Genomic DNA, 21,002 nt, shown 5'->3' with positions numbered 1-21,002 from the left:
AAATATTTGCCTGGCATGTAGATGAGATTGAAGTTACAGCATTGTAACTTCATCATCAATCTCTGAATGCGGGGAGACATTTGGTTGAGATGCTTGTGGAAGATGATCTTTCTCAACTGCGTAGGTTAGAAGCCCATACGCGTAGCTGTGGAATTTCTCCCAGCCTACAACTAAACCGAGGCATTCTTTCTCGATTTGAGCGTACCTCTGCTCTGTTGTTGTCATGGATCGTGATGCATATGCAATTGGTTTCCAGTCGTCATGCTCGAATTGCAGAACTTCTCCTAGACCATCTTTCGATACATCTGTTAATACTTTAATCTGTTTAGATGGGTCAAAAAATGTGAGAACTGGCGTGGCGGTTAGCGAAGTCTTGAGCTTGTTCCACTCTTGCTCATGTTGCTCAGTCCAAATGAAATCTGTTGACCTGCGCAGGAGATTACTTGGATGTGTTGTTTTTGCTGACAGGTTTGGAATGAATTTCCCGATAAAATTGATCAAACCTAATACTCTTAAGATGGCTTTCTTGCCGTGTGGTTTTGGTATGTTGAGAATTGCTTGGATTTTGTCTTTGTCAGGTTCAATGCCACGTAATTGAGAGCTTGTCATCTAGGAATGTGGCCTCAGTTACTCCAAATTGGCACTTTTGCTTGTTGAGCTGCAGCCCACTTCTCCTAATGCTTGTTTGAACTTTAAGCAACCTTGTATTGTGCTCTTCTATGGTTGAGCCCCAAATGATGATACAGTAGTCCCCCGTTATACCGCGGTTCGCGATATACGGCGGGGGGGCTTATGGAGCCCAACTGTCAACTGTCCAGCTTTAGCTGCCAGAAACCTTGAGATGTGTTAAGTTTCCTAAAGAATTGTGCACCAGCCATCTCAGATGTGATTTCCTCACGCTTTGGTATTCGGTAGTGTTCGCTTTGATATTCTCATTATAATCTTTTGGATACATACGTATGCGAATATCAGCATTCTTTTTCTTTACACATCCCATGGAATTTACCCAATCGGTAGGTTCTATCTTTCTGATTACTTTTAATTTTGTCATTCTGTCTAGCTCCTTTTTGAGGCAATTCTGAAGAGGTGCAGGTACTTTTCATGGTGCATATATTACAGGTTTGCATCCTCTTTGTGTTGTATCTTGTAGGTGAATGATAGTGCACCAAAACCGGTGAACACATCGCTGAATCTGTTGATAATGTTCTTAGAATCATCCTATATGTGGGTGCTATATACCAACTGCATTAGACCTAATTCTTTATAGGACTGATCATCTAATAATGAATCCAAGCCCTCGGACACAATACAGAATGGGACGGACTAAACTGTGCTCTTCACCACCACATCCAGGTCTCAAGCACCATAACATTTAATGCTTGAACCATTATAATCTCTCACAGATATTTTGTGATTTCTTCTAATCGGCTGAATTTTTAAATTTTTTTAATCAATCATGCTGATTAAATTGACTTTGACACCAGTGTCTAACTTTATTTGGTCGCGGCCATTTGTCCATATCAACTGCATTTATCTTTAAAAAATGCAAACTGATGCTCTTTTTAAGTGTTCCAAAAAAATATTCTTCTCTGTTATTACTCCAACAAACAATGATGTTTCATTACTCAAGACTGTGTCTTCCACTGTGCTGACTGATCTGGGGTTGAGCTTAGAATATCAAATCTGAGCAAAGTGATTTTTTAACTTTGCATCTGGAACAAAACCTGCCAAACGCTGGGCACTGCCTTAATTTGTGCCTTTGGCCACATCTTTTACACAGCAAAACCTCGTCCTGATCTTTAACCTGTTTGTTGGTGTGCAAGAAGCTGCAAGAATTTTCCTGCCATTTATGGAGGTTTCCCGCCTTTTTGGGAAAAGGGCATCAACCCAAGTGCTTGTTTCCAAAGACAGCTCTGATTCCCTCAGAAACCGTTCCCTCAGCTTATTTTCATTCACACCAAACGCAATTTAGTCCCGAGACATGGAAAATGCCACCGCAGAAAAATTACAGGTTTTAGCTTTTAACTTTAAAATCAGTGATGAAATTATCTATAGACTCTTCTGTTTTCAGTAAACATTTTTTTAATATAAATTTAGAATAGCCAATTATTTTTCTTTTCCAATTAAGGGGCAATTTAGCATGGCCAATCCACCTAACCTGCTCATCTTTGGGTTGTGGGGGTGAAACCCACGCAGACACAGGGAGAATGTGCAAACTCCACATGGACAGTGACCCAGAGCCGGGATTGAACCTGGGACCTCGGCGCCTCAGTCCCAGTGCCACATGCCGCTCTAGTCTTCTGTAAACATGATCTAAACACAAAGCGTTCCAAATTTCAATCTTTCTGGGGGCGCAAAGTTCTTCAAATCTTCAAATTACTTCATTAAAATTTTTACTCTCTTCATCGTTTGCAAATTTAAACGTATTAAACACAGCAATTGCTTCGGCCCTGCCGCTGTTAGGGGCATCGCTACCTTACGCAAATCTGATTGATCTCCTAAATTTACTGCAGTAAGAAACAGATTAAATTACTGTTTAAACACACACCATTTGCTGTCCTCATTACCATGAAATCTGAGACTTATTGGTGGCTTCAACAACTCCATGTTGTTCATTCTTGCAGTCTACAAAATTTTCAAATCTCTGTGGACCTCGTGACAGGCTTGTTTTTTCTCAGTGTTTAATACCATCCAACCCTGGTACCAAGTAATGTTCTTGTCAGGTGGCCTGATTTATATTACAAGAACACTTGTAGCTAAAGCTAAAAACGATTTATTAACATTAACTGTGGGTCCACTATATCCAAAACAACAGATGAATAGCAATATGATCATGCACAAACAACTCCCTCTCGCTTCCAGCTCTCCAGTCAGTCTGAGGTCACCTGACTCTAACATTCACTTATGTACTAATGAGACTCCTAGTGGTCAGTTGGTGAATTACAACACAACCATGATATCACTACAAGCGAGACCCCTCAATTTGTCACTATCTGACTGGGATACCCCAAAATTGTTACAAACCCGGTTGAACTGGTCCCTGATTTATTCAACCCCTTCTGTTAGTCACAACAAAATTTAATCTAAAAAGGATTCTTTTTCATAGATACCTTCCTCACCAGACCCAACACTTATGTTTTAAAAGGAGCCAATTTAATCAGGATTTCTTGAGTTAAAGATAAAGTGAATTTATTAAGTAAGTATTCAAGGCAAGAAAATGATAAAAAATACATGTGTATACATTCATACCGATTAGAAGGGAGAATTGAGTTCAAAGTAAGTAAATATTTTTAAAAGATAGATGGAACAATCCTTGACTCATGGGGAGGAGATGATGGAGTGTTGCGATTCGAGATTTCAGTCGAGTTGACTTCAGTGGACGAATAGTCAGTTTTGAGGTTCCAGTAGCATTGACTTCAGTAGGAGATTGATTAGTTTTGCGATTCCAGTATTCTTAGTTTGGCAGAGAAGCTTCCCAGTTCTCTTTTTAGCTACATGTGCATTCTGGGGACACAACTGGATGTCGCAAAAGAGCACGGAAGGCTAAGCAGTTTGAGGATTACTGAGGGGGCACTGGAGAGGCGAGGGGCAGCGGCATCGGTATCTAGGGACAGTTAGGGTCATGATTGTTCACCATTAAAACACATTACACCCGAGACATGTGAAACCTGTGTCATATTGTTCCATATTGCGGGCAGACCTGACCCCCCAACTCCCTGTTGACCTCTGCCCTCCGGCCCCAGCGCCCAGACACGGTGGTCATATATCTGCCTGGCCCGCCACTCCGCGGCAAACCACGTGCATGTGATGAGTGTAAGCCTGCTGTCAGCAATCAGCTAGGAGTGAGACCATGGCACAGATTGGGAAGTACCAGAGCTCACCTCACAGCGGGTTAGCATCACCCTGCTACCTTGTATATTGCCCTGCTGCCAGTGCTGACACACCACCCTGGAGTGATGTAACATAGACCCTGGGAGGGTGGGATGGGGCGATGGGAGGTGGGAGGGGGCAGGGATGTGAAGGCAAGAGAATCCCGCACCTGGGCACCGCTCCTAGCGCCAGTGGAGACCAGCCGTTGTTCTCTGCTGGCAGGAGCACTTAGGCTCCAGAATGGCAAATCAGGGTCATAGTTCCAAGTCAGGATTGTGTGTCATTTGGAGGGGAACCTGCAGGTGGTAATGTCCCCATGCATCTGCTGCCCTGACCTTCAGGTGGTAGAGGTCATGCAAGTGTAAGCTGCTGTCGAAGGAGGTTTGCCTAGTTGCTGCAATGCACACTGCTATGGTACACACTGCTGCCATTGTGTGTCGGTGGTGCAGGGATTGAATGTTTAAGATGTTGGATGCAATGCTGGCCAAGCAGGCTGCTTTGCCTTGTGTGACAGTGAGCTTCTTGCTTCCTATAGATCTTATAACCTGATATATTTAGCTCTCAACCCTCACCGACTTGCAACTTTCTCTTAGTAATGGCTATCATGTCATACGCTCTGTCATAGTCTGTGCGTGATTTATTTAAGTGTGTGGCGTTTTAAATTGGTTTGTGCAGCTGTCCACATGCAGTAACTTAAAGGGGCCGACTTGTGTACCACGTGCACAGAAACTGCTGGGTTGTTGACTCTGCAGCTTATAAGGAATATTGCTTACTGCCTCAAGCTTATAGGAACCAGTACAAGTATTGGGGAAAGAAACAACTCCTTCCCCTCTGTACTCAATTTACATTTACACAGGTTTTCCCAGTTTCTTTTATAGCTTTTCAAGCTCTAAATTAGATTCAAAAAGTTAAGATAAACACTAAAAAGTTAAATTTCAGTTAGACACTACTCACCAGTGCTACTTACCAAAGAATCCAACTTACACCAAATCCCCAACTTTTAAACTGTGTTTACACTGCACTCTGTTCCAATCACTTGTAAACAAACAACAAATGAAGGATAGTTAACCTGTTCCTTGAGGGAAGAATGTTGACCAGGATATCAAGAGAACACCTTGCCCTTATTTGACTAGTGCCATGGGAATTTTGTACCCACAATTCAGCAGGCAGGAAATATTCTGTCAGTGCAGACCTCCCTCAGGAATGCACTGAAGTGTTGTTCTAGGTTGTGATGTGACCATCAATTCACAAGACACGTGGTTGGAAGTGAACAGTGGTTTTAATAGTCTTACAACAGAGCCTGCCTGCGACGAGATGAACTGGCAGGCAGGCTCACGACTGCAAAGCTTTCTACTTCCGGTTAGTGGGAGGAGCCATGCGTGGAACCAAGGGTGGAGCCCACTACAAACTCCTCATCTCCCCCTATGGGCAGAGCCGCGCAACTGCTCGTATACCGAGCTTACAACAACACAACACATACAATATAACACAGTGTGAATTACTAGATTGTGATTCACCACATTCACCCCCTGTAAAAAAAATCAAGTCCAGCGGGGGTGATGGGTCTACAAATTGAGGCGTTCCGGCGGTCGAGTCATTCTCAGAGATCTGCGAAGCACCGGGGTTGTAGCCTCTTCTGGTGGCTGGGTGGTGGCGGTCGTCAAGGGTACCATGGTGGACTCCGGGGGTGATTAGGTCTGATCTTCGTACCCGATTGGTTCGACTGGTGATGGGGAACGCCGGAAAACCATAGGCGCAGGGGCGCGGAGCACAGGCAGAGAACCTGCGGGCGTGGGGGCGCCGGGCGCGGGGGGTTGGGTAGGGTGTAGTGTGAGGGGTACCTCGGCGGTAGTAGTGTCGGAGCTGGAACCTGCAGGCGCTAGGTCCCGGAGGGAAACAGTGTCCTGACGGCCGTCAGGGTATTCAATAAAGGCATATTGAGGGTTCGGGTGGAGTAGGTGCACTCTCTCCACGAGTGGGTCAGTTTTGTGGGTCTGGACGTGCTTCCGGAGGAGAACCGGGCCTGGTGTCTTCAACCATGCTGGGAGCGAAACCCCCGTGGTAGTGCCCCTAGAAAAAACAAATAGCCGCTCGTGAGTGGTCTGGTTGGTGGCTGTACATGGGAGGGACCTAATAACATGGAGTGCGTCGGGAAGGACCTCCTGCCAATGGGAGGTCGGGAGCTTCCTGGACTGGAGGGTCAGTAGGACGGTCTTCCAGACCGTTGCATTCTCCCTCTCCACCTGCCCGTTCCCCCTGGGGTTGTAGCTGGTAGTCCTGTTCGAGGTAATGCCCTTGTCGAGCAGGTACTGACGCAGCTCGTCGCTCATAAAGGACGAACCCCTGTCGCTGTGTACATAGCTGGGGAAACCGAACAGGGTGAAGATACTATGCAGGGCCCTAATGACTGTGTGGGAAGTCATATCGGGGCACGGGATGGCAAAGGGGAAGCGGGAGAACTCGTCTATTACGTTTAGAAAGTACTCATTCCGATTGGTTGAGGGGAGTGACCCTTCGAAATCGATTGCGAGGCGTTCAAAGGGCCGGGAGGCCTTTACCAGGTGGGCCCTGTCTGGTCTATAGAAGTACGGTTTGCACTCCGCGCAGATCGGGCAATCCCTGGTGACGGCTTTTACCTCCTTGGTGGAGAAAGGCAGATTTCGGGTCTTGACGTAGTGGGCGAGCCGGGTGACCCCCGGGTGGCAGAGGTCATTGTGGATAGCTTTCAGGCAGTCGTCTTGCGTGCTGGCGCACATGCCGTGGGACACGGCATCTAGGGGCTCATTGAGCTTCCCCGGTCGGTGCATGATATCGTACTTAGAACATAGAACAGTACAGCACAGAACAGGCCCTTCGGCCCTCAATGTTGTGTCGAGCAATGATCAAACCCATGTATCCACCCTATACCCGTAACCCAACAACTCCCCCCTTAACCTTACTTTTTTTTTAGGACACTACGGGCAATTTAGCATGGCCAATCCACCTAACCTGCACATCTTTGGACTGTGGGAGGAAACCGGAGCACCGGGAGGAAACCCATGCACACACGGGGAGGACGTGCAGACTCCGCACAGACAGTGACCCAGCCGGGAATCGAACCTGGGACCCTGGAGCTGTGAAGCATTTATGCTAACCACCATGCTACCACTTGTAGGTGGAGAGTTCGATCCTCCACCGTAGGATCTTATCGTTTTTAATTTTGCCATTTTGTGAGTTGTCAAATATAAAGGCAACCGATCTTTGGTCTTCGATGAGGGTGAATCTCCTACCTGCGAGGTAGTTCCTCCAGTGACGTATAGCTTCCACGATGGCTTGTGCTTCCTTTTCGACTGAGGAGTGTCGAAGTTCCGAAGCGGAGAGTGTTCGGGAGAAAAAGGCGACTGGTCTCCCTGCCTGATTTAGAGTGACTGCGAGAGCGACCTCTGAGGCATCGCTCTCTACCTGGAAAGGGACAGATTCATCCACCCCCGCATGGCCGCTTTGGCGATGTCCTCCTTGATGCAGGTGAAGGCCTGGCAGGCCTCATCTAATAGAGGAAAGAGTGTGGCCTTAAATAGTGGGCGGGCTTTGTCCGCATACTGAGGGACCCACTGGGCAAAACCCCAGGCACCTTTTGAGGGCCCTGGGACAATGAGGGAGAGGGAGTTGTAAGAGTTGCATACGGTCCGGGTCGGGGCCCAGGACTCCGTTTTCCATGACATAGCCGAGGATGGCTAGCCTGGTCGTGCGGAAAACGCATTTCTCCGTGTTGTCCGTGAGGTTGAGTTTCTGGGCAGTCTGGAGAAATTGATGCAAGTTAGCGTCGTGGTCCTGCTGATCGTGGCCCCAGATGGTGACGCTATCCAGGTAAGGAAACGTGGTCCGCAGCCCATACTGGTCCACCATTCGGTCCATTGCTCGTTGGAACACCGAGACCCCATTCGTGACACCAAAGGGAACCCAGAGGAAGTGGAAGAGGCAGCCGTCGGCCTTGAACGCCGTGTAGTGGCGGTCCTCCGGGCGGATTGGGAGCTGGTGGTATGCAGACTTCAGATCCACCGTGGAGAAGACTTTATAATGGGCGATCTGATTCACCATGTCTGCAATCCTGGGGAGGGGGTACGCATCGAGGAGCGTGAACCGATTAATGGTTTGGCTATAGCCCACAACCATTCGAAATTTTTCCCTGGTCTTGACGACCACCACCTGAGCTCTCCAGGGGCTATTACTGGCCTCTATGATCCCCTCACGTAGAAGCCTATGGACCTCGGTTCTGATAAACACCCTGTCCTGCAGGCTGTATCGCCTGCTGCGAGTGGCTACGGGTTTGCAGTGCGGCGTGAGATTGGCAAAGAGTGGAGGGGGGTCAATTTTTAGCGTAGTGAGGCTGCAGATAGTGAGTGGGGGCAAGGGCCCGCCGAAGCTGAGTGTGAGGCTTTTGAGGTTGCACTGGAAGTCGAGTCCCAGTAAGAGTGGGGCACAGAGTTCAGGGAGCACGTATAGCTGGAAGTTAGCGTAGCTAGTGCCCTGGATCATTAGGGTTGCGGCGGTGCGCCCTTGGAGGTGAAAGGAGTGTGAGCCTGAAGCGAGGGAGATAGTTTGCCGTGCAGGGAAAATAGTGAGCGAACAGCGACTTACCAGATCTGGGTGTACGAAGCTGTCGGTGCTCCCGGAGTCAAAGAGACACGGTGCCCTGTACCCGTTGATTTTAACGGTCATCATTGAGTTGTGGAGGTGCTTTGGACGCGACTGGTCCAACGTGACCGCGCTGAGTTGCGGGTAGTCGGCGGCTCGATCAGCTGTGCTGGAGTGGCCCCGTGGTGACTGCCCTCTGAGTTCGCAGTCTTCGAGGCGATTTTCTGAGTTGGAAGAGGAAGGATCCCAAGATGGCCGCCCCCGTGGATCGCACGTGGCGGGCGGCGAGGAAGATGGCACCCAAGATGGCGGCCCCCATGAGTCGCACGTGGCCGGCCGCATGGAGGGGGATTGCGAAGATGGCGGCCCCCATGAGTCGCACGTGTCGTTTGGGGGCGGAGTCGGAGTGCAGGCCGCAGCATTTCGGGGCCTGTGGTCCTGTGCATTTTGAAAATGGGTGCTCTGGGCTGCGGGAGAGTGAGGAGAGGGGGCTTGCTTTGCCATGCAGACCCGGGCATAGTGTCCTTGCGACCGCAGTACTCCCGTGGGTGCTGGGGCTGTCCGCAAAAATGGCACACTGGAGCTGCGTGATGGGTGGGTGGCCGCGCGGCGCAGGCCTGGGGCAGTCGCTGGTTGGGGGCCCAGGATGGGGTCGCTTGGTCCGCGGGGAACGAGGTGAGGCTGCGGAACAAGACCTCCATGGTGGTAGCCAATTCTACCGTGTCCTCTAAATTCTGGGCCCCTTTTTCGAGCAACCGCTGGCGCACATAGTTTGATCTGAGCCCTGCTACGTATACATCTCTGACGGCAAGCTCCATGTGCTGTTCGGCTGATACAACTTGGTAATTACAGTCCCGAGCTACGTCTTTAATTCCCGCAGGAATTCTTCCAACGACTCCGCGGGGCGCTGGCGGCGGGTCGTAAAAATATGGCACACGTAGACCTCGTTGATGGGCCTCACGTACATTCGATCTAGCATGGCTAGGGCCCCCGTATACGAGTTAGTAATATTGAGTTGAGTAGATATACAGTGGCTCACCCTTTCATGCACTAGACTGAGTTTCTGCTCCTCTGTAGTTTCTGGAGTACTTGATTCAGCCAGGTAGGCCTTGAAACATCTGAGCCAGTGTTGAAAGATTTCTCTCGCCTTTGCAGCCTGCGGATCGAGTTCTAGTCGGTCAGGTTTGAGGGCTGATTCCATAGTCATTTTCTTCTAGTTTCCATAGACTATTAAATTGATGTGACCATCAATTCACAAGACACGTGGTTGGAAGTCAACAGTGGTTTTAATAGTCTTACAACAGAGCCTGCCTGCGACGAGGTGAACTGGCAGGCAGGCTCACGACTGCAAAGCTTTATACTTCCGGTTAGTGGGAGGAGCCATGGGCGGAGCCAAGGGTGGAGCCCAGTACAAACTCCTCATCTCCCCCTATGGGCAGAGCCGTGCAACTGCTCGTATACCGAGCTTACAACAACACAATACATACAATATAACAGTGTGAATTACTAGATTGTGATTCACCACAGGTTGTGTGCTCAATCCCAGACTGGTGCTTATAGCTACAACCTTTGTGCTCAGGCGAAGCTCGTACCTACTGAGTCAAGCTGGCATTAAAACATAAATTGTGTGGGCAGCACAGTGACACAGTGGATTAGCCCTGCTGCCTCAGGGCACCGAGGTTTGATCCCGGCTCTGGGTCACTGTCCGTGTGGAGTTTGCACGTTCTCCCCTTGTTTGCGTGGGTTTCACCCCCACAACCCAAAGATGTGCAGATTAGGTGGATTGGCCACGCTAAATTGCCCCTTAATTGGAAAAAAATAATTGGGAACTCTAAATTTAAAAAGGAAACAGAAATTGTGAAGAAATCTTACTTCAATAATGCAAAAGGCAGTCATTCAGACAACTATTCAACATTGAGTTGCCGTTTCCATGATCCTGCAATCTAAATGGTAAACGTGCTCATATGGAGTAGGGTGAGGACTGCCACGGCCACACTATTTTAGTGCATTTGCCAATTTACACTCCTTAATTCCCCTGTTGAAGCACAGGATCGCACAATCACCTCTTACATATAGTGTGTGTGTGCATGTGTGTATGTATGGACAGAGTTTAATGGAAACATTTCTAAGTTCATTTGTGGCGGCTTTTTCAGGAAGAATCATGTCGGCTCTGCTGACGAGTTCCCCGTCGCTATCAAACGATTAGTCACTTTTGTGGACCCTGGGGAGTTTCTCACTGGTTTAGTCCACACTTGCGGCGTGATCGAGCAGCCACGCTGCACCAGAGGGAATGGCATTCGTGGGGGTCTCCCAGTGAATTGGAAGCCCCCAGGTGCATGCCCTTTGGGCAGTGTGGTACCCTGACACTGCTGGTGCCACCTGGGCATCCTGGCACTACCAAGGTGGTACTGCCAGCTTGCAAGGGGACTGCTTGGATGCCAGGCTGGCACTGCCAAGGTGCCAAGCAGGCATTTTATGTGTGCTGGCAATCAGGCCGGGGATGCCCTGCATGGGTGTTGAACGGAATGCATGGGATGAGGACGGGAACCCTCCCTTCGTATGTTGGGCCTTGGGGGGTTTGGGGGTCACAATGGGGACCTTGGAGATCAGGACGGCATTTAAAAAATAGAATTGTCATAGAATTTACAGTGCAGAAGGAGGCTATTCAGCCCATCGAGTCTGCACCGGCTCTTGGAAAGAGCACCCTACCCAAGGTCCACACCTCCACCCTATCCCCATAACCCAGTAACACCACCCAACACTATGGCCAATTTTGGACACTACGGGCAATTTAGCATGGCCAATCCACCTAACCTGCACATTTTTGGACTGTGGGAGGAAACCGGAGCACCCGGAGGAAACCCACGCACACACGGGGAGGATGTGCAGACTCCGCACAGACAGTGACCCAAGCCGGAATCGAACCTGGGACCCTGGAGCTGTGAAGCAATTGTGCTATCCACAATGCTACCGTGCTGCCCAAAATGCCAGCTTCACATTGGCAGTGCAATGTCTCGGATCCCGCAAGGCATTGCGAGCCAGGTGGGTCCCGGGAGCAGGGTCTCCCAAATTTTATCAGCCACACTGTGCCACGGTGAGCTGCTTTTCTGCTGCAATGTGGCCATCTGAAAGGTGACTCCTTAGTACTACATTTTATTTAATTAGCACTTACATATCTAGAGTGGGACTCGACTTCCGGGCGGCGAGCGAGGAGGTCGCAGGGAGAGGGGCTCCCGCAAGCGCCAGGAAGGAACCCCCCCGACAGGCCGGACGGCGGAGGAGGAGCGGGCGGCAACGGCGGAGGAGGAGCGGGCGGCAACGGCGGAGGAGCGGGCGACAACGGAGGAGCAGCGGGCGGCAGCGGCGGGCGGCAGCGGAGGAGAAGCGGAGGAGGAGCGGGCGGCAGCTGAGGAGGAGCGGGCGGCGGCGGAAGGCGGAGGCGAGGAGCGACGGCGACAGGGAGGCCCAGCAGCGGCAGGTCCAACCCCTCTCTCCCCCCCCCCCCCCCCCCCCCCCCACGCGGGCCGGGAACGGTGCGGCAGCGGCGGGCCCTCTTCCCCCCCCCAAACCAGCAGCGGGACACCACCTTCCCCCCCCCAATCAGCAGCGGGGACACCAACTCCCCCCCCCCCCCCAACCAGCAGCGAGGACACCAACCCCCCCCCCCCCCCCAACCCGCAGCGAGGACACCAACCCCCCCCCCCCCCCCCAACCAGCAGCGAGGACACCCCCCCCCCCCCCCCCCCCAACCAGCAGCGGGGACACAAACCCCCCCCCCCCCCCCCCCCCAACCAGCAGCCCCACTCGCCCCTCCCCCTCCCCCCAACTGCAGTGACCACCACGTGGCAAGGACAAAGGGGGACTCTCTCTCTCTCTCCTGGGCGAGTGGAGAGAGAAAACAAAAGAAAAAAGAGACTTATATTTCTGTTCTTTTTTTTAAAATAAAAACCCAAAAGAAAACTGGTAAAGAGAAAAGGGGTGAAATAAAGGGGTAAAGGAAAGAAGGGGGGAAATAAATTTTTCATTTAAAAAAAAATATATACATATATTTTTATATATATATATATATATATATAAATAAAATTAAAATAGGGTGCGGAAAAGGGGGAAAAGAAGAACAAGGAGAGAAGAAACGATGAAGGGGAAGGGGGAGAAAAAAATGCCAGAAGGGACCCAAGAGAAAGGGGGCACCGGAGGTGGACGGGGCAAAGGGCAAACCAGCTTGGGCGAACGAGTCAACACGCGAAGCAGCGGGAAGAATGTATCGCCGCATCCAAAAGGGCTGGACGGGCGGGCAACCTCTCCCCTGGGGTTAGAGGGGGGCGTGAATTGGAAGGAAGCCATTGCAGAGGTGGTGAGGGAGCAGCTGCAGGCAATCAAGGCAGAGTTAAAAGCAGACACAGAGGCCGCAGCACAGGCAGCAATGACCAGGGCCATGTCAGGGGTGCAGCAGGCTCTGACCAGAATGGAGGAGAAAGTGGATGCCCAAGGGAAGATACTGGAAACCCAAGGGAAGATACTGGAAGCCCACGGGGCAACCATTAAAGAGCTGGAGAAGGCAGCGACTGACGTGAGCGACCGGGTCATGTCCCTGGAGAGGGAAATGGCGAAACTGAGTGCAACACAGGGGAGCCTGAAGGGCAGGGTAGACGACCAGGAGATCAACTCGAGAAGGCAAAACATTAAGATAGTGGGCCTGCCAGAGGGGATAGAGGGTAGAAATCCCACAACATTCGTGGCTGCGATGCTGGGCTCCTTAGTGGGGCGGGAAACTTTTCCCACCCCACCGGAAATGGACAGAGCTCATCGGTCACTGCGCCCGAAGCCCAAGGAAGGGGAAAAACCGAGAGCAGTTATAGCCAGACTGCACCGGTGCCGGGATAGGGAGACAATCCTGCGCTGGGCCAAGGAGAATAGAGCCTGCAATTGGGACGGGCACGCCATCAGAATCTACGAGGATTTTGGAGCGGACATAGCTAAGAGACGGGCGGAGTTCAACAGAGCGAAAGCAGCTCTCTATAAGAACAAAGTACGTTTTGGTATGCTGTACCCAGCAAAACTCTGGGTCACATACCAACACAAGGAATATTTCTTTACAGCCCCTGCCGAGGCGAATAGATTCGTTGAGGAGCACGGGCTGGAAAAACGCCATGGGAAGTAGGGACGAGGGGCCCATGGCAAGGAGATACGTCATGCCGACGGGGGGGTGGGGAGGGGCGAGGCAAAGCCAGCCCCCTCCCCCCTGGCAGGAGCACCCAGGAAAAACAACCCAATGCCCAAGGGCCCGCTCCAGGTGGGAGGCCAGGCCCCGGCACGAGGGAACGGGAGTACTGGAGAGGGGAGAGGGGAAGGGGGACAGCAACCTCCGAGCGGGGAGCCACCGTGCTAGCAGGAAAGCTAGCGAAGGGGGCGCGCAACAGAGCAGGGCCGCAGCGCACCCCCAACAGGGGGGAAGGCGCCAGGCAGGGGAGGGGGGGGATCACCCATCAAAGGTGGGAGAGCAAATGGGGACAGGAATGGGGGAGAGAGGGGCAATGGAGGGGTACACAGGGGTATCCCCGAAAGGGATAGAGCGGGGGGGGGGGGGGCACTCGGGGGGCGAGAGACCAGGGAGGGGAAATGCAGGGACGAAGGGACAAAAGAGGCCAGAAAGGGAATAGGGCCACAAAGTGCCACAGACAAGGGCTCGAAACAGGGAACTGCTGCAAACACCCACCCAGTACGGTCTGTGGGTGAAGGGGCCCCCCGGAGTGCAGGGGGCTACCCGCGTGGCGGACACACAGTGGACGGCCATGGCGGGTGTCCCCGGGACAAGGGGGAACCCCGGAGCGCAGGGACCCGACCGCATGGGGAGAGCAGTGATAGTGGACATCCTGGACGGCCCCCTAACAAAGGGAAACCCCAGAGGGCAGGGGCGCGTCCACCGGACAAATATGGTTAACCCCACAGGAGCAAGGGGGCAGAAGCCCCCCACCAGAATAGTCACCTGGAACGTAAGGGGACTTAACGGCCCAGTGAAGAGATCTAGAGTCCTCACCCACCTTAGAAACATGAGGGCCGACATAGTCTTCCTCCAAGAGACGCACTTGAGGGAGCAGGACCAACTGCGGGTAAGAAAGGGCTGGGTGGGACAAACCTATCATTCCTGTTATGGGGCAAGGGCCAGGGGGGTGGCGATCCTGATTGGCAAGAGGACAATGTTTAGGGCGACAAAGACGGTTACGGACCCAGGGGGACGGTATGTCATGGTCAGCGGGGCCCTGGATGGGGCGCCGGTAGTCCTAGTTAACGTGTATGCGCCCAACTGGGACGACACGAGCTTCATCCAAAAGACCATGGCAGAAATCCCGGACATAGCGACGCACCGACTAATCATGGGGGGGGACTTCAACTGTGTACAGGACCCAACGACGGACAGATCAAACCCCAGAACGGGGAAAACCTCAAACATGGCAAGGGAACTCAGTCACTATATGGAGCAGATGGGAGCAGTAGACCCCTGGAGATTCGCCCACCCGGGGGAGAAAGAATTCTCTTTCTTCTCCCCAGTACACAACGTGTACACCAGAATTGACTTCTTTGTGGTGGGGAAAACGGTGCTTCCAGAGATAGACAAGGTGGAATACTCCGCAATTGTGATATCAGACCACGCCCCACACTACATGGATGTGCGGCTAGAGACGGGAAGGGCCCAGCGCCCCAAATGGAGGTTGGACGGTGCCTTACTAGCTGACAAGGCCTTCAGCGAAAGGATAGCGCGGGCCATAGCGGAGTACACTGAGATCAACCAAAACGGGGAGGTCTCACCCTCCACGTTCTGGGAAGCGCTTAAGGCCGTACTAAGAGGGGAAATCATAGCCTACAAAGCGCAAAGAGATAGGGAGGAAAGGGTGGCTAGGCAGAAGCTGGTCGACTCCATACTGGAGGTAGACCATAAATACTCCGAGGCCCCGACCGTAGAACTCCTGGCGGAGAGGAAAGAATTACAAAGGAACTTTGACCTGCTCTCCACCAGGAAAGCAGTACACCAACTCCGCCAGGCACGCGGGGCCCTATACGAACACGGAGACAAAGCCAGCCGCCTGTTGGCCCACCAGCTGAGAAAGCAGGCAGCCAGCAGAGAAATTGCGCAAATCAGAGATACCAGAGGCACGTTGGAAACAGAACCAGAGAGGATTAACAAAACCTTCAAGGCCTTCTACCAAGAGCTGTACACCTCAGAGCCCCCAACGGGGAAGGCTGGGATGAACCGGTTTCTTGACGGACTGGACATACCAGTTGTGGGAGAGGGCAGAAAACGGGATCTGGAAGCACCACTAGCACTGGGAGAGATCATGGACAGCATTAGCTCCATGCAGGCGGGGAAGGCGCCGGGACCGGACGGATTCCCGGCGGACTTCTACAAAAAATTTGCGACAGCGCTGGCCCCGCACCTGCGGGAGATGTTCACAGACTCGCTAGCTAGGGGCACATTGCCACCCACGTTAGCACAGGCCTCAATCTCGCTGATACCTAAGAAAGACAAAGACCCAACGGAATGTGGGTCATACAGACCCATATCTCTGCTGAATGCAGACGCCAAAATACTGGCCAAAATCCTAGCCAAGAGGCTAGAAGACTGTGTACCTGAGGTGGTCACAGAGGACCAGACGGGCTTTGTCAAAGGTAGACAGCTTACCGCGAACATCAGGCGCCTGCTGAACGTGATAATGACCCCCTCCGGGGAGAGAACACAAGAGGTGATCGTCTCCCTGGACGCAGAAAAGGCCTTCGACAGAGTCGAGTGGAAATACCTCATAGAGGTACTGGAGCGGTTCGGGCTTGGAACAGGGTTCACCGCTTGGGTAAAGCTCCTGTACAACGCACCCATGGCGAGTGTACAGACCAACAATACCAACTCCCAATACTTCCAGCTGCACAGGGGCACCAGACAAGGATGCCCACTGTCCCCGCTGCTGTTCGCACTAGCAATTGAACCGCTAGCAATCGCGCTCAGGGCAGCAAAAAATTGGAGGGGGATCCGAAGGGGAGGTAGAGAGCACAGAGTCTCACTCTATGCGGATGATCTGCTCCTCTATATCTCGGACCCACAAAGCAGCATGGACGGAATCATCGCGCTCCTGAAAGAGTTTGGAGCCTTCTCGGGCTACAAACTCAACATGAGCAAAAGTGAGATCTTCCCAGTACACCCGCAAGGGGGGGGGGGGGCAGCACTAAAGGGGCTGCCGTTCAATCAAGCCCGACATAAATTCCGCTACCTGGGGATCCAAATAGCCCATGACTGGAAAGGGATCCACAAATGGAACCTCACCAGCCTGACGGAGGAAGTTAAAAAGGACCTGCAAAGATGGAACACACTCCCGCTCTCCCTCGCGGGGAGAGTTCAGACGATCAAAATGAACGTACTGCCCAGGTTCCTCTTCCTGTTTAGATCCATTCCGATCTACATCCCCAAGGCCTTTTTCAAAGCGCTGGACAAACTCATCATGGCGTTCGTATGGGGGGGTAAAAATGCTAGGATCCCAAAGAAGGTCTTACAAAAAACAAAAACCAGGGGAGGGCTAGCCCTCCCGAATCTACAATTCTACCACTGGGCAGCAACAGCCGAGCGAGTAAGGGGATGGATCCAGGAGCCAGAGGCTGAGTGGGTGCGTGCGGAGGAGGCCTCCTGCATGGGAACCTCCCTCCGGGCCCTCGCCACGGCAGCACTCCCATCCCCACCCAAAAAACACTCCAGCAGCCCAGTGGTGACAGCCACCCTCCAATCCTGGAACCAACTGCGGCAGCAACTTGGCCTGACCAAAATGTCGAACAGGGCTCCCATCTGCAACAACCATAGGTTCACACCAGCACTGACTGACGCCACCTTCAAAAGGTGGAGGCAGGACGGGGGGACACTGACAGTCAGGGACCTATACACGGACGACAGGATCGCAACACTGGACGAACTGACAGAGAAGTTTCAGCTAGCTGGGGGGAACGAGCTACGGTACCTGCAGCTCAAAAACTTCCTACGAAAGGAGACAAGGACGTACCCACAACCGCCACGACAGACACTACTGGAAGACCTACTGGACGCAAGTATCCTAGAGAAAGGGAACTGTAGTGACATGTATGACCGACTGGTAGATAGGGACGACACCGTACTGGACGCAACAAGAAGGAAATGGGAGGACGACCTGGGGATGGAGATAGGGTGGGGACTCTGGAGCGAAGCACTGCATAGGGTCAACTCCACCTCCACGTGCGCAAGGCTCAGCCTGACGCAACTAAAAGTGGTACATAGAGCCCACCTAACAAGAACCCGTATGAGTAGGTTCTTCCCGGAGGTGGAAGACAGATGTGAACGGTGCCAAAGAGGCCCGGCCAACCACGCCCACATGTTCTGGTCTTGCCCCAGACTCGTGGAGTACTGGACAGCCTTCTTCGAGGTTATGTCCAAAGTGGTGGGAGTGAGGGTGGAGCCATGCCCGATAGTGGCGGTCTTCGGGGTTTCAGAACAGCCAGATCTATTCCTGGGGAGGAGGGCGGACGCCCTTGCCTTTGCCTCCCTGATCGCCCGCCGTAGAATCCTGTTTGGCTGGCGGTCAGCAGCACCGCCCAGAGCTGCGGACTGGCTGTCCGACCTCTCGGAATCTCTCCAAATGGAGAAAATCAAATTTGCCATCCGAGGGTCGGACGACGGCTTCCACAGAACGTGGGAGCCATTCATGCAACTGTTCCGGGACCTATTTGTGGCCAATGTACAAGAGGAAGAATAGTCGGGGGAAGGTAGCGGGAGGGGCTACAGGTTCGGTACGGGGGTTCGATGGCTAGCTAAGGCCCAAAACCAAACTAAATAAACATGTTGGGGGGGGGGGGGGGGGCGGGCGCAGTTACTACTACGAAGATGCTTACCTGTAAATATGTATGTTAATTTTTGCGTGTTTGTTTGTTGTTTTTTTTTTTTTTTTTTTTTTTTTTTTTTTGTTCTTTTTCTCTCCTAACAATTTGTAATTTGTTCAATATAAAATATGAAAACTGAATAAAAACATTTATAAAAAAAAAACATATCTAGAGTGGGATTTGAACACATAACCTTTTGCGTCTGAGGCAAGAGTGCTACTGTTGAGCCACAGTTAACATGGGACCCTGATCTCTTGCTATACTGAGGAGTTCCGGCGAGCAGAGCTCCTCTGTGCAGAAAACAAGGCTTTGTGCGACCTCGGCTGCTTGTTCCCTGCAAAGGCCCCTTATCTAATGCAAGTGGCTATTTATATCCATGTTTTTCTTGGTGCTGCGAGCGTCCGGAAACAAGTGGCTAAACACGCTAGCTATGGACTTTGTTCCCTTTTAGTTAAATCGTGCCCTTAGAATTTTTTTCATCACTGGGGAGCTGAACTCAGAGGTCAACCCGCCATTTTGAAAGGGTGCCTCGATCTCTAAATGAAATTGTGAAGTCCCCCACATTCCCCAGCCATGGGCATTGTCACCCCCACACACATGGGCACTATACACCCCCCCCCACCCCACCCCGCTGAGGACACCTTGCTATGGGGTCCCTGGGGGTTCCCCCCTCTTCTGGCCCCCCCACATCCCATTACAGCCCCCGCCCCTCAGGGCCCCAACCCGTCCCCCCCAAACTCCTGGAGGCCCCAAACTGCATTTCATGCACCACCCCCCCCCCCATCAAACCACCCCCCTTCCACCCTCCTTTCATGGGCATGGCCCCCCTCAGGCCTTGACCCATGGCAGAGCCAACCTGGCACCTAGGCACCCTTGCACTGCCACCCTGGCACCCTGTCAATGCTCTTGCCGGCTTGGTAGTGCTATCCAGGCACCTTGGCAGTGTAAGGGTGATAGTGCCAAGGTGTCAGTTGGACAGTGCCAAGGTATCCGCATTCCAGAGGGAGGCCCAAGATGCCACAATCTCCGACCATCCAGGCATCTCCAATGGCCCGGGAAACCACTGGGTGCTTTTTTGCCTGGTTAACGTGTGTGTGATCCAGTACTGAACGGGACCGGTTGCAGCATCCCTGGGGGGGCCGTTAGATCCCGGGAGGCTTGTAGATATTGGGTGAACTCGTCAAAGTAAGTTTAAACCCTACTTAGATGCACACTATTTGGTCACGCCTTTTAGGGCATACTTTAGATTCCCAACACCTCACGGGTAGATCCCACGAGGCATGAAGACTACCGGGAAACCCATGAGAGGCCTCTCCCGGGATCTACCGGCTTTGTTGTGCTCCCGTTCAAGGATCAATCGCCACAAAACTGCGCCCATATATATTGTGTGTGAGAGTATTTGCTCTCGGGCTGCGCTATGTTGATAAAAGTAACTACTTTAAATATTTTTGTTTGATTTAATACGTGATTTAATTTTTCATTGTCATTCCATTCTTTTTTTACTATACTAGCCCAATTATCAGCAGTTTCGCGGAACCAAAGGAATCAAAACTGTTGGCACTGTCAGTCACATCAGGGTTCACCTGGACCACCAGGACCACCAGGAATTCAAGGCCCACCTGGTTTCCCAGGTTTGGATGGTGAACAAGGTCAACCAGGGCATTTAGGTTTACCTGGTCTTCCGGGTATTCAAGGACTCATGGGTAAGATTGAAAACATGCGTTGGAATCCAGTTTAATATCCAACTCATTATACATGTGTATCACTTTTCTGTTTCTTTAGTCCACATTTGGCAAGAAATTCTAATGTTTGTTTCTGTTTTATTCCTTCAAAAAGAGTGACAACCCAAAATTAGACACAACATTAACAAGGAACTGTGATTGGTTATTAATAAATAGAACTGGAGCGCAAGAATACAGTTTAAATATTTAATCCTTAAAAATGGCAGAGGCATTAGCACACACTCCTATTGATGATTCTAAATTACATTACATTGAATTCTGAAGCACAGAAACAATTGCTCCATGCCGGTGTTTATGCACGTTCTCACATCCCACTTCATTTAATTCTATCAACATATCTTTCTATTCCTTTCCCCCTCATTTTATTATCTAGTTTCGCATTCAATGTGAAGCACTGTTAACACACGCTGAACTTTGCAAAAACAACAATGACGCATAAGTGCATTTGATTTTCAATTGAGAAGAGACAGAACTACTGGGAGTAGTTAAGGGCCAATCTGTTAATCTGCTTTGATTGATGGTCAGTTCAAAGAATACCATGATCAGCTTTTGAAGGAATTAGTAATTAAAGGTTGTCAAGCAATAACTGCTTTGATCAAACTAAAAACATTTGAGGACAGCAGAGACTTTGACAAATACACTTTGAGAATGAGAAACATATTCTTGTAATGCCATGATTGGAGGTTTCATGTTGATCTTTTCAAGTCGCTCAAGTATTGTGCAAATATCAAAAAAGGGCTATTTGGGAAGAAAATGAATTTATTATTTTCAAAATGCTATGTATTAAATAAACTTGATACAACTATGAACCTAGAGCTGGATTCTCCGCCGGCAGGGTGCTCCGTTTTGTCAGCACCCCAGGGGTTTCACGACGCCGTGGGGCTGGCCCAC

At 51.4% G+C, this 21,002-nt stretch overlaps 1 protein-coding gene across 3 annotated transcripts in view; it reads left to right on the top strand.

The window, feature by feature from the left end:
- The window catches only part of col21a1 (collagen, type XXI, alpha 1), a 363,276-nt gene that overhangs the window by 317,706 nt on the left and 24,568 nt on the right, over window positions 1-21,002 (top strand). For all 3 annotated transcript variants that reach the window (XM_038800645.1, XM_038800643.1, XM_038800644.1), the window contains one exon: window positions 19,881-20,072. In XM_038800645.1, the coding sequence (XP_038656573.1) occupies window positions 19,881-20,072 (192 nt within the window). The remainder of the gene's footprint in view (window positions 1-19,880; window positions 20,073-21,002) is intronic.

This window comes from Scyliorhinus canicula, chromosome 6 (genome assembly GCF_902713615.1).
Source record: "Scyliorhinus canicula chromosome 6, sScyCan1.1, whole genome shotgun sequence".
Lineage (NCBI taxonomy): Eukaryota > Metazoa > Chordata > Chondrichthyes > Carcharhiniformes > Scyliorhinidae > Scyliorhinus > Scyliorhinus canicula.
Note: the sequence above shows the minus strand (reverse complement) of the source record. Positions and strands in the feature narration are given on the sequence as shown.